This window comes from Herpailurus yagouaroundi, unplaced genomic scaffold (assembly GCF_014898765.1).
Source record: "Herpailurus yagouaroundi ecotype Mexico unplaced genomic scaffold, PumYag 196, whole genome shotgun sequence".
NCBI classification, from domain to species: Eukaryota; Metazoa; Chordata; class Mammalia; order Carnivora; family Felidae; genus Herpailurus; species Herpailurus yagouaroundi.
The window spans coordinates 25,274,686-25,288,817 of NW_024412427.1; the positions used below are offsets into that span (position 1 = coordinate 25,274,686).

A 14,132-nucleotide genomic window follows, 5' to 3' on the forward strand; every position below is an offset into this window, starting at 1 on the left:
CAGTGTGAAGAGCAGGAGGAGGAAAGTAGCATTCTATTAATACAAATAAGCCATACTTCTCAATATTCCTTAATGAACCACATCCCACCCAGACAGCTTTGCTAACTTTGAGAAGCATGGCTTCCTGAAGTAGAAAATGTCTAGCAATCCTGAGACTCTCTCATATCTGTTTATGAAATTTGAGCCAGGAGCACCAAACAGAGAAATTCTATGATAAGGTGGGTTGGGGGTGGGAACTGTTGTTTTCTATAAATGAAGATAAGCTCCTACGTGCAAAACCACTCATAATTCATACCTCAGCTGTGAGACGTCTGGTCATAGAAATTGGTATATTTGAAAATTAGTTTACTATCCACTTGACCACTGGAAATCCAGAAGAAGACTGGATCTGTAGACCTAATATGGATACCTGCATTTCCTCTCTTCTCCCTCTCCTTAAGCCAGGGCTAATGATAAAGACCTCATAGAGGGCAATTTCTCAGATTGTTCTTGGACACACCCACTTCTTATTAGTTGGTTGGCTGTTTGATTGCTTACAATACATTCCACATAATCCTAAGGACTTTTGGTGATGCAACGGTTACAGATAAAGCCCTAGGATGGCAGATTTGGGTAAGATGAAGATGGAGAAAGACATCACAGAGAGTCACCATGAACTTCTACTCATCACTTCTGGGTGACTGGGCCAGGACACAGTTGTCACCCAAGTCTCTGGGAAGGAAAGGCTCATGGGGAAATTTACCAAGTTGGCAATGTTTGGGCACCTTTCATCCTTGCCAGGGACTTCTTCAGGTATGGGTACTTTCAAAGTGGAGCTCACTACTTAGACACCTTGTTGCCCTGGCATCACATGGCTTCTTGACCTTCTTCCATGTGCAGTCCCCTACTCTGGGCTCAGTTCTGTCCTTATACTCCATCAAAAGTCTGCATGCTACTCAACAAGCACCTAGTGTGTGTTAGTTCTGCACTAGTCTCTATGGTTGCCAAGATGAACATCCTGCACACAGTACTGGCACGCTGAGGGCTCTTTCTGTAGTAGAGAAGATGGCCCCATGAATGTTCTTAGTTCAACTTCATAAGTGCTATAATCATTATGTGATGAAGCTTTTGTGATCTCAGAAGAAACTGACCAAGTGTGCCTGGAGAAGTTGAAAATAACGACTGAGGGGGCGCCTGGGTAGCTCAGTCGGTTGAGCGTCTGACTTCGGCTCAGGTCATGATCTCACAGTCTGTGAGTTTGAGCCCCGCGTTGGTCTCTGTGCTGACAGCTCAGAGCCTGGAGCCTACTTCGGATTCTGTGTCTCCCTCTCTCTCTGCTCCTCCCCTGCTCATGCTCTGTCTCTCTCTGTCTCAAAAATAAATAAAAACATTTAAAAAAAAAAAAAAAGAAAACAGCACCTGAGGAAAGACATCATGTTAGGTGGACGTCAAAAAGTGAGTGGGAGCTGCAAGAAGACCATTCTATGTGGAGGAAAAAAACAGTCCCAACATCAGGGAAGCCTAAAACAGTAATTCTCCCAACCTCTCTGGAAACTTCCAGAAGAGTTAGCCAGAGGCTGTTCTGTTATTTAGCAGAAGAGCTGGGCCAGAACCCAAGGATGTCATGCCCAGGCCAATGGCCTGGTCACTATCTATCGTGGGGTCATTCCCTTTGGATGTAGTCTCTGTTAGGTAAAAACAAATACAATGAGTGATTATGTGCCCATGTCACATCTTTAAATTTTAGTATTCCTTTTTTCTCTGTATCTTTGATAATAAAGTTTTAAATAACAATTTAAGTTTTAACTCCCCTCCCCCCAAGCTTGAGTAAAATTGATTCTGCTAGAATACTTATTTTACTATGGTTTCTGACATTTGGGAGGATAAATGAATTCTGAACTGAGAAGAAAGGCCAGCAGCCATCTGTTGTATGACAGTGTGACCTCTCAGGAAGGGCAAAGATGATACATGAAATGTGCTCTTTCATATTAAATGCAAAATAAAATTTTGAACTCACTAGTCAATGCCTTCTCAAGTTCAACCCTTCACCATTTTAGCACAAGAAGCAAGCTAATTTACCAATTTAAATAAAATTCTGATATCACACTCTGTATAGTAAAACATGTTGACCTTTAGGTTGAAAAAAGCATGTTTATAAGTAATCCTGAATGTGCTAACAATATTCCTCTAACTTGAAGCTGAGTTAAATCTGCTTCTGTGTTATGTGGTTGCAAATTACGTACCTCCACTTGTACATTTTTGTGTTTTGTCCAATGAATCATCTCCAGCAGCAGTGTCCAATAAAAATATAATGCAAGACATATATGTAATTTAAAATTTCCAGGAGCACCTGGATGGCTCAGTCAGTTAAGTGTCCGACTTCAGCTCAGGTCATGATCTCATGGTCCATGAGTTCGAGCCCAGTGTTGGACTCTGTGCTAATAGCTCAGAGCCTGGAGCCTGCTTCGGATTCTGTGTCTCCCTCTCTCTCTCTTGCATTCCCTCGCTCTGCTTGCGCTCTGTGTCTCTCTATCTCGGAAATATAAATAAACATTAAATTTTTTTGACTTTTAAAAATTAAAAAATAAATGAAATAAAATGAAATAAAACTTCTAGTGGCCACATTAAAAAAAAGTTAAAAAAAACAAGTAAATTTAATTTCATTATGGGTTTTGTTTGACCCAATATATCCAAAATATTATCATTTGAACATGTAATCAATATAAAAATATTTATGAACCATTTTATATTATTTTTGTTATTGTTTTTGTTTTGTTGTACTAAACGTTCAAAAAATAGTGTGTATTTTACTCTTACAGGACATCTCAGTTCAGACACTAAATTTTCATTGGTTAAAGTGAAATAAGTAGAATATAATCCTACCCAGATAATAAAGTTGTGTTCAGTGGAAAATATTTTACAATGCTTCAGTTTTTAAGTTTAAATAAAGTTAACTAAAATTAAGTACAATTTAAAACTCTATTGCACTAACCACATGTAGCTCGTGACTACTATATTGGACACTGCAGATCTAGGACAGTGACGGCAAACAGACAAATATGAGGATCATTAACATTTACTCTTAGTAAGGCATGAGCGATTCAGTATAAGAAGGAGTCAAAACATAAGCATATAAAAGATAGCAGAATGGTAAAACATGAACTTTGGAGTTAGACTGGATTATCTCTGTTGGTTTTTATCTGTGACCTCTTTACACCTTGGTTTTCTAATCTATAAAGTAATGATAACTGCATTATTGGGCTTTTAAGATTAAATGAGATAACTTGAATGGTAACCTTTGAAATCTAGCACACTCCAAAGGTTCAATAATTTATAACTAGATTTACTACTGTCTATAGATGTCATGGGATCTGTTTGCATTTAAGTGTGGGGCACCCCCTGGGAGCATTACAATTTAATTAATCACTTGAGGGATGTAGGGTGAGGGAAGAGAAAAATTGTGGTATTTTTTGTAGGTTTTATTGCATTATCAATATTTATATATAAAAGTACGCCAGTTGTTAAGTATTAGATTTTCACAAAGCAAACATACCCACGTAACCAGCATCGAAATCTAGAAACACAACATTTAGAGAATCCCAAAGGTCTCCTCGTGCTCCCAACAAAATTAACCACTATCCTGACTTCTAATGAGAGAGGGTGAGTGGGGGAGGGGCAGAGAGAGAGAGGGAGACCCAGAATCTGAAACAGGCTCCAATCTCTGAACACAGTCTGTCAGCACAGAGCCTGACGCAGGGCTTGAACTCGGCAACGGCAAGATCTTGACCTAGGCCGAAGTCGAACACTTAACCGACTGAGTGCCCCAGGCACCCCAGTTTGTAAACTTTATGTAAATGGATTCAGCCTGTATGCATGTGTAAGTGTCAGACTTCTTTCACGCAACAATATATTTGTGAGATTCTTTTCATTTTGTTGTGTGGGGCACTATTGTTCCTTCCTGTGTTTAATTCTGCTCTGTAAATATCTCCACAAGGCATTTAATTCCTTCATTCTGCAGTATGTGAACATTTGGGTTGTTTCTTGATTGGGGCTGTGACAAATATTCATACATTCTCACACATGTCTTTTGGTGATGCACTGGGTTTCGAGTTTTCGATCTTGTTGAGAGAAGGGAAAACTGACTCATCCTATCATTTCCTGTGCAGGAAGTTTGGATAAACACAAAGAGTTGGAGAACCTTGTGGCTGAGTTCCTGAATGTAGAAGCAGCTATGGTCTTTGGGATGGGATTTGCAACTAACTCAATGAATATCCCAGCACTAGTTGGAAAGGTGAGAATTTGTTAACATAATTGTCTTCTTCCATGTGCCTAAGAATTACAACTCTGGGCAGGTACTATTAGAAGTATGGCTGAGAAGGTCCTTTTTTTTAGGAAAAGCTGATTGGATGTCCAGCTTTCTATTTTTTTTTTATTTTTTTTTAATGTTTATTTTGAGAGAGAGAGTGAGAGAATGAGTGCAGTAGGGGCAGAGAGAGAGAGGAAAGAAAGAGAATCCCAAGCATTCTCTGTGCTGATGGCACAGATGTGGGGTTCGATTTCACAAACCGCATCATGACCTGAGTTGAAATTAAGAGTCAAACATTTAACTAACTGAGTCATCCAATTGCCCCTGGATGTCCAGCTTTTTAAATAAATATAACAGCTTAGTCCAGCAAATCTGTTCATAATGATATTTCAGTTATAGAATTCAAGCCCTAGATGTGGGTCACATCTCATCTTTGATGATAGTTTAGTAAAAACAGTTAAATTTTTAGGTTCCCAAGTCCCCAGGTGCAATGCAGAAAACACTTATTGGGCATTTATTTGAACAAAACATTTTGCTCATGCCACTCATTTATTCATTAACAAATCACTTGTTGAGAAACTAGTTTGCCCTCATATAAGGCAAGATACAGGACAAAGATGAACAAGATCTGTGCCTTGTAAGTTTATGTAGTTTACAGTCTGGTGGGGGAAATGATACACCAAATAAAATAGGATGAATGCCACAGAAAAGGCATGCACATACTTGGAGAAAAGCAAAAGAGTTGCTTCCAAGCTCTTCTTAAGAAAGGCTGAGATGCTCGTGCAAAGTGTGTGACGTGAGAACTGAATCTGTTACTTGTCTGTTAAGTTTTTTTCTTTAAGGTAAGGAAGAGATAGCACCATGCATAAAGCACTGAGCTTTGGAAGAACTAGAATATAGGGTAGTGGATGATAAGGAGACTGGAGATGAAGGCAGGTGCCAAATTGCACAGAGCCTTGTAGTTCTCCTTGAGTGTTAGAAATTCTTTCTGAGGAAAATGGGGACATTGATTGGCTGTGTTTAAGTAAGTGCCATAATCAGATTTAGGTTTAAAAAATCTGACTCATGACAACTGAATGCAACATATTATCTTTGATGGGATTCTGCACTGAAAAAAATAGAAGTAAAGAAAACATCTATAAAAGACATTGACATCATTAGGACAGTTGGGGAAACATGAATTTGGGCTGTCACTTAGATGATAGTACTACATAAATGTTGGCTTTCTTGGGCGTGATCATTGCATTGTGATTTAGCCAGAGAACATCCTTGTTCTTAGTAAGTACATGCTGAAGGATTTAGGGATGAGGTATCATCAGGTTTATAAGTAACTCTCAAATGTCCACCAAAAAATTATAAATACACACATACTCATCTAGAGTATTGTTGGCTCTTCCCCAAAAAACTTACAACACTTCATGTGTGAACTTTCTAAAGTATGAGCAAGAACTCAAAGCTTCTGGGTGGCCACAAAAACAAATGGCCACCATAGTTTGTCTCTTCATTTTTTGTATGCTGGAACAATTTTATAGTTTTGAAAGTTTTAAATTAAAAAAGGAAAATAAATTTACAACTGTAATTTATAAGAAGTAAATTTGATTGATCTTTTTCACTTGCCTCAGACTGAATTGCCATCCATACTTTTCCAAATGCAAAGTTTTTAACTGGAAAGCATTGATACTTTGATCTACAATGATGTCAATACAGAGGAGAATGAGAATAGGAAAACAAGAGCTTGAAAGACCCTGCAGAAAAGACCCCTCCCCTCCAGAACAAGAACACCATATCCCAAATAATCCAACGCATGATTGAGGAACCCCAGCAAATCCACAACCCACCCAAAGTATATCCATTTTCCTGCCAAACATCAATTCTTTAGAAAATGCTAGCTGGCATTTAACCAAGATCTTGAATGATCTTCTCTGATGAAAATCAAATGCAAATGATTAAAGATATAATCCCTTAAAATAATCCCCATGTTCATCAGCTAATTGTCTACAGGATTTTACCCATATAGACACCAGGTAAAACTCTTGGCCTTTTAAAATGAAAATGGGTTTGAGGGATGTCTGTTAAAGGTCTTGAAGTGTCGTTCTATTTCCACATGCTATTTTTCTTTAATTTTATTTATTGGCCTGTGCTTTGTGTGTTTGCATTCTGAACAGGGATGCCTCATTTTAAGTGATGAGTTAAACCATGCATCTCTCGTACTCGGGGCCCGACTCTCAGGTGCAACCATAAGGATCTTCAAACACAACAGTGAGTATCAATGCATCTCTCCTGACATATACTGCTTTCTTCTAGAACATGCATCTTTGTCCTTGCCCCATTTGAATGGGGGAACTTAGCCTCATGAAACACAATTATGTTTATTTTCACTACTGGCTTGTTAACCTCTGCTGACCTTAAACAAATGGTTGAAGTGTCTTAAACACCCAGATTGCTAACTGTAACCCAAACACATTAGTGTCACTGTTATTTGTGGTCCTACAGTGCAGCCTCTGAAAACATGACTGATCTCTTAGGACTGACATTTAATCATCAGAAGTGTTATAACTCTCCCTTTTCTATAACTCTGCCTTAGGAAAGTTTTAAGACTTAAGTTTTATGTTATTGTCAGGTAAAAAGTGGTGTTCTTCCTTAGAAGAACTCCTTTCACTATTCCCACCCAGCACATGCTTACAATCTGCTAGGAGAGGCCGATATGTATCAAAGTAACTGTATTGTGGGTTAAGTAGAAAAAGGGCCACAGCAATATCAGGCAGTGATTAAGAGTACAGGCTTTGGCCAGTGGACCTCTTCATGCTCACCAAAATGGCTAAAATAAAAAAGATGACAACACCAAATATTAGCAAAGATATGAAGCAACTCTCACCCATTGCTGGAGGGTACAATTATACAACTTCTTTGAAAAACAGCTTGGAAGTCTTATAAACATATCCCTATACCATGATCCATAAATTCTTCACCTTGGAATTTCCAGCACATGTCCACAAAAAGGCTTGTACAAGAATGTCCACAGCAGATTTAGTCATAATAGCCAAGACTGGAAACAACCCAAATATCTATAATAGGAGAATGGAAAAGATCTGTTACATTCATATAATGGAATATGACTCTCTGATTTAAAAAAAAAAAAAAACAACGGAATAAACTACAGATACCCACACCATGGATGACTCTTCAGAAAAATTATTTTTAATGAAATAAACCAGACACAAAATAGTATATAGTGTATGAGTTTGTTTATAGCAAATAAAAAACAGACAAAACTAATCTATGGTCATAGAAATGACAAAGATGCTTGACTCTGATTGTAGGGGAGGGAATTGGTGAGAAGAGGCATAAAGGAACTTTCTGGGGTCATAGAAATATTTGATATTTTGATTGGTGTGATATTTACATTCTTATTAAAATCATTGAATTTTACACTTAAAATATGCCAACTTCCTCATAAATAAATTTTCCTAAAAATATAATTGTTATCATACAATATCTTTGGTATTAAAGAAAAAGTATAGGCTTCCCCCCCCCCAAGCATTTGTGTCCTTGTCCTATAGCTTATTAGCATGTGGTCCTAGTCAAATTATTTAACCTTCTTGTATCTCAATTTACTTATTCCAAAAATGATATTTACAATGCCTGATTCACTGATATGTAAGTGAAGGCATATAAAGTGCTTAGCACAATGCCTAGCAGTGAAAACTTCTGAGTCACTTGTACCTGCTGTGTTATTGTGATTATTATTATCCTCATATTTTCATTGCCAGTGCCACCAAAGGATAGTAGAAAACATTATGATGACCCAGAGGAATGCAAAGATCATTTCACTTTGGGGATTGCATGAAATGGATAGCATTTGCCATAGACTTTGAAGGATTAAGAGAATTCTGATCAGGGATATGGGAAAGGAAATTTCTAAACAGAATAACCTGGAGTGTGTAAAAAGCAGCAAGACCTCTAGCGTGAGGCTGAACTACTGGAGAAGAGCTGAAAAATAAGGTCTTGGCCAGTTAATGAAGAACCAATATGTTATATGATATATATGTGTATGTATATATATATGTATATATATATATATGTATACATATATATACATATATATATATATACATACATATACATACATATGTGTGTGTATATATATAGGTATAGGTATATATGTATGTATGTAAGATATATGTACTTCAGGAAGCAACAAAAGGTGTTTGGACAGTTCTGCTTCATTCCATGCTGATCTCTGGATGAATTGGCTTTGTTCAATGCCTTTAGTAGCCCTCCCTCGTTGTCTAGTGGCAGTGAAAACAAAGGTATAAGCTTTGATTTGAGATAGGCTTTGAACAGCCTCAGAAGGAAAAGACCCATCTGCTTATGGATTGTAAAGATCAACTGTCCCCATAATAGTTCTTGTACACCTTCACTATCCTGCATTTGTTACTATTTGGAATTTAACCCAAATTCTACCATTTTCCAGATTTCCCTTGGCGGTCTATAGAGATGATGATAGAAAGATAGATGATAGATAGATAGATAGATAGATAGATAAGCAGACAGACATGTGTATATACTCAACTGGGAGACTAAATGTTTTCTTAAACACTAACCAAGAATTTCCTACTCTCCAGCTTAAGACTTTATGGTAGTGATTCTCCAATGATTCCCCCCCGCCCACCTCCCGGTATTTATGCCTTGAATAGTCCCTTCCTGGATTGTCTCAGGATTGGTTTATGTGATCGAAAGAATACAGTAGAAGTGATGATATGTCATTCTTAAGGCTAGGTGTTAAAGGCTTATGGCTTCTGCCTGTTCTTCTCTCTGGCATCACTAGTGAGGGCACTTAAGCAGCCTATACAGAAGAACTGAGGCCTCTTGCAAACAACCACGTGAACAGGATATCTTTACTGATCTTCTGGCTTCACTCAGGCTTTCAGATGACTGTAGTTCCAACATCCTGACTGCAGCTCACAACTTTCTTGAGCCAGAACACCCACCTAAGGTTCCCAAATTCCTAACCTGCAGAATCTGTGGATAATAAGTGTGAATTGTGTTGGGGTAATTTGTTACGTAGCAATAGATAACTAATACAGCTTCTCTAGCCGCCATTGCTGGGGCAGAAGCTGGACACCCAAGTGTCATTTCCTACTTCTTCCTCCTTTGAATCTAAAATGAATGACTCAGCAGACTCAGAGTCCTTTTATGCCACTTACACACCCGGTCACTGGAAAAGCAGCCAAAATGACTTGCAGGACAAGCCATTCTTGGTCTACATAGAGACAAGAAACTTGAGAGCTTGTAACACATAAGCCAGGAAGTGAAACTGGTTTCGGCTAATGCTTCTTGAGACAATTTCCCATGGCCAACATGGCGAAGGAACGTCAGGCCCTGACCCACTATGTTAACAACCCTTCCTTTTGAGGGGAGTGGGGCAAGGGATGGCTTGAATTGATTCTTTTCCTGCTGGCTGAGGCTAAAATATGAATAGAAGAGACAATCATCCCCTGCATTCCAATCCCACAGTTATCAAAAATTCTGCTGTTATTCATGGGTATATAGAGTAGATGCCAACAACATGAACACATCAGTGAAGATTATTTCCACATTTTTGTTCAAACACAAATATATACAGATGATTGAACAGAAACCATACAGTGGGAAAACTTCTAAGCAGACCCCTACAAAACAACTTTATTTTAAATACTCAAATAAAGTATGCAGTTCACCCACAGATTGAACCTTTCCATTAGTTCCAACTGCTCAGAAATTGTTCCAGGGACAGAGAGAAGTTCAGCCAGCTTCTCCTGGTCCTGCCCATGCCACCCTATGCAGTTATTTCATATCTCTTACTTCAGATTCTAATCTCAGGATAGCAATTCCAGTGAAAATACATCCAACAGAAAGCACAGTAACTATATCAGGAAGAAATCCGACAGCATCTGGACAGCTGGTAAAAACTGATATCATTGGTGAGGGACAGGTGAACATTGTGTGTCTCCAGATGTGATACACTGAGAAAGATTCAACATAACTAACATAGTATACAGATCAGAACACTGAGTTTTATTGTTAGACAACCCCAAAGTAGAAACACTTTGTTGGAAAGAAAACAAAAAAAAGGGAATGTATTCTGTAAATATGCTAATATCATAAAAAACAAAGAAAGGCTGAGGAGATGATCCAGATAAAAGGATACCAAAGAGCTGTGATGACTAAGTACAGTACCAGACCCTGGACTGGATTCTGAAAGAGATAGGGAGATGCTATAAAGGACATTCCTGACTAATTCACAAAATTGGAATATGGCCAGTAAGTTAGATAATACTAGGTAAAATTAGTTAGATAGATTAAAAAAATTAGATAGATAAAATTAGATAGATAGATAGATAGATAGATAGATAGATAGATAGATAGAATGATAAAGTAAGTGGAATAGTGTTAGTAGATGAATCTGGAAAAAACAGTATGTGGACGTTCTTTGTAGTACTCTTATTCTTATAATTTTTTGTTAAGTTTGATATTATCTTCAAATAAAATTTTAATTCCTTAATTTTTGCTGGAACTTTAATTCAAGAATTTCATTTTATCTACCAATTTTACAAAGCTCTTAAAACTTCAGTAACTTATTCTTCACGCCTTCCCTTTGTGTTCCCAGAAAACAGAAAACATTTCTCATTTACATCTTTCTAGTAAATGTTAGCTGTGGTCGTTTTATACCGGTAAACAGCACTTACTGCAAATTTACTTTGTGCCAGATGCTGAGCTAGTGGCCTTCTCTGATGTACTTATTTAATCTCATGGACAACCCCATGAGGTAGGTGCTAGTTTACAAATGAGGAGGTCCAGGCTTTGAGGTATTAAACAACTTGTCCAAGATCATACAACTGCTCAGTGGTGAAGCCCGGAGCTGTCTGTATAAATGCTGCCCCTTCCAACTAGCTGAGAGTGTGTGCAATGCGGGTCCCGATTCCATCATCTAGTGAAAATTCTATTATTAAGCTGCTGTTGCTCTTCAACTTTCTGTGGTTGGTAGAATAATGGCCTTTAAAAATGTCCATGTCCTTATCCCCAAAACCTATAAATATATTATGTGATAAAGAGGAATTAAAGTTGCAGATGGAATTCAAGTTGCTAAACAGCTAACCTTAAAGAGATTGTCTGCATGGGTCCAGTGTAATCACAGAGTCTTTAAACGCAGAAAAGGGAAGCAGAGGAAGGAGTGTCAGAGTGATGCCATGTGAGCAAGACTCTGATGGTCACTGCTGGCTTTGAAGAGGGAAGAAGGTCACACACCATGGAATGCCAGAAGCCTCTGAAAGCTAGAAAAGGCAAGGAAATAGATTCTCCACGTACAGCTTCCAGAAAGGAAGGCAGCCATGCCCACACGTTGATTAAAATCACATGAGACCCATTTCAGATTTCTGGTCTCCGGAACTGTAAGAGAACATGTTGTTTTGAGCCATTCAGTCTGGCTAATTTCTTACAGCCTGGTAGGAAATGAATACACTTTCATTCTCACACACAAAGCCTTTGTGCCCACTCACTAGCGTGCTTACTACCTTTAGGAATGGGCACAATTTCCCAGCTATTGTGTTTACATCGCGAAAACAGTCACGTCTGAGAGAGGGGTTCCTCCAGGGGCCTTTGAATGACTTCTTCCTCGAGACATGAGAGAGATGAGATGGTGTACAGAGGAGAAAGAATTAAGTAGGATCACGGTATGTAAGGCATCAGTAGCTGCTGACTGTCTTTCCCACTTTGCTGTTCCCAGGATACTACTAAATTCCTCAATAGACAATGATGCTTTAATCCTCAACGTGCATCCATGCAGATTGGAATAATAATGTAAAGAAGATGTAGAGGATATTAAGTTGCCTTCCTGTGTGGGGATAAGCATACAACACAGCAGAGACCGAAGCTAATAACGTGTGAGATGGGTTCTTAAGAATGGCCGCCTAAACCAGAATGTACTTAAGCATCAGGATGATGGGATTTCACACAACCGTCTACTTGTTCTGCCCTCCTGGGCTTTCCTCTGCCTGTGACCTCTGCTTACACCTTGAGATACTCCCCTGACTTTTGGAGGAAAAGAGGTCCTGTTTTATGTAAATCAGTACTAAAGGATACTCTTTGTTATTTAGAGCAACTGTATATCAGTCAGAATTGTGGATCCTTGAATTTTTTAACTGTGTATGGCTAAAATATACCTAAGGTGCAGTTACACCTATTCAGACCAGTGTAAGCTTTGAATTCTATTTGGACAAGCCTGATGTTCAATCCTATTTGAACAGCTTAAATAACTTCAAGCTATTCCTCATTTCTCTATTTCGCACAAGATCAGAACAAGCAACAAAGGGACCAAACAGAAGGAAAATTCTGAAAGGGAACACAATCAGAACACACAAAGGCTACCCTCCAGGGGAAAATCTCCAAGGACTCAGAATGCATTTTTAGCCATACCAAATTCAAAGTCAGGTACTAGAATTCTTTATCACCATAGATTAACTCTTCCTGGATAGTGAATACGGACAATTACTGAGACCATATTTATCGCTAGGCACTATGTTAAGCCCTTTGCATAATCAGTTCATTTAATTTTAACAAAAACCCTATATTTATAGTTCTTTCCATTATCTCTACTTATTAAGAGAAAACTGATTCTCAAAATGATTAAATGGCCTGTCCAACATCACACATGATAAACGGCCAGAGTCCAAATTCAAACCCACGTGTGTTGCTCTTATCATGGTTCATTTCTCCCAGGAGCGACCCAGAGACAAGGGTTTGAGTGTAACTCATTTATTTAGGACATGATCCAAGGAAGCACCAGCAGATGAGCAGAGAATGGAGACAGAGAAGGAAAGGCAGCCAACAAAAGGCATGTTGTCAAGCAGGTTACCACAATAGACAGCCAGAGCTTAATCCTACCTGGGAACTCAGTGTAGACATACTTCAGTGGGGTGCGGGAACTGGGTTATTTATACACCAATTCCCATGTGTGGGAGGTTGGAGACTGTTCCTGCTTAGGCTCAGTATGCCCCCACAGCCAGGAAGAAAGCTCTTGCTTGGACCAAGGATGACCTGTGTTTTCAATAAGGAGCCAGGCTGAGGGATATAGGCAGGGCCTATACAGCATATGCTAACTAACACTCTTACCCACTAGCTAAGTCCAGCTACTTCCAGGCCATATCAGTGCATTATTGTATAAAAATCAATCTATATGATTGCTTGTCCTGTTAGTGGCCTAAATTTTAACCCAGAATGCTAAAATTTAGCCTCTGAATTCCTCTGGCTAAATGCTAAGAATATCTCTGCATTTTCTCCTTTGGGCAGCTTCAGTGAAACAGCCAGTCCTTGGGTTGCCTTTGTGACTCATTAGGTGCCACAAAAAAGACTCTTCAGCACATTTGACAGTCTAAGCTACAGAGTCAGCTCTGACCAGTGACCAGTAAATCTGTTCTCCACTGCGATTCTGGTGCATTTTGAGAAAGTGGGCCGCAGCTCCTTGGGGCATACGGATGCCTTTGATAGACACATCCTCTGGGCTGAGTATTAACACCCTGGCATTTCAGGACCTCAAACCCTGGGTAAATTTTAAGTCTCTGGAAAGGGTGACATCTTGTTGCAGAGATATGGGAAAATCAGGACTGAGTTATTTTTTTTCTCAGAACCTGCTCACTTTGCTGGTAATTACTTAGGATCTAGATTCTGGAACAGTGTTTCTCAGACTTTAACATACACTGAATTCACTAGGGGGTGGTTGTTTAAATGCAGACTCTGATTCAGTAGACCTGGGGCGGGGCCTGAACCTCAGCATTTCTGCCCATCTCCCAAGTGTCACCAGTACTGCTGG

General features: G+C 38.9%; 1 protein-coding gene across 1 annotated transcript in view; it reads left to right on the forward strand.

The window, feature by feature from the left end:
• SPTLC3 (serine palmitoyltransferase long chain base subunit 3) overlaps positions 1-14,132 on the forward strand; it is a 131,986-nt gene that overhangs the window by 57,767 nt on the left and 60,087 nt on the right. Inside the window, exons 5-6 of the mRNA XM_040447712.1 lie at positions 4,146-4,270; positions 6,451-6,544. Coding sequence (XP_040303646.1) covers positions 4,146-4,270; positions 6,451-6,544 — 219 coding nt within the window. The remainder of the gene's footprint in view (positions 1-4,145; positions 4,271-6,450; positions 6,545-14,132) is intronic.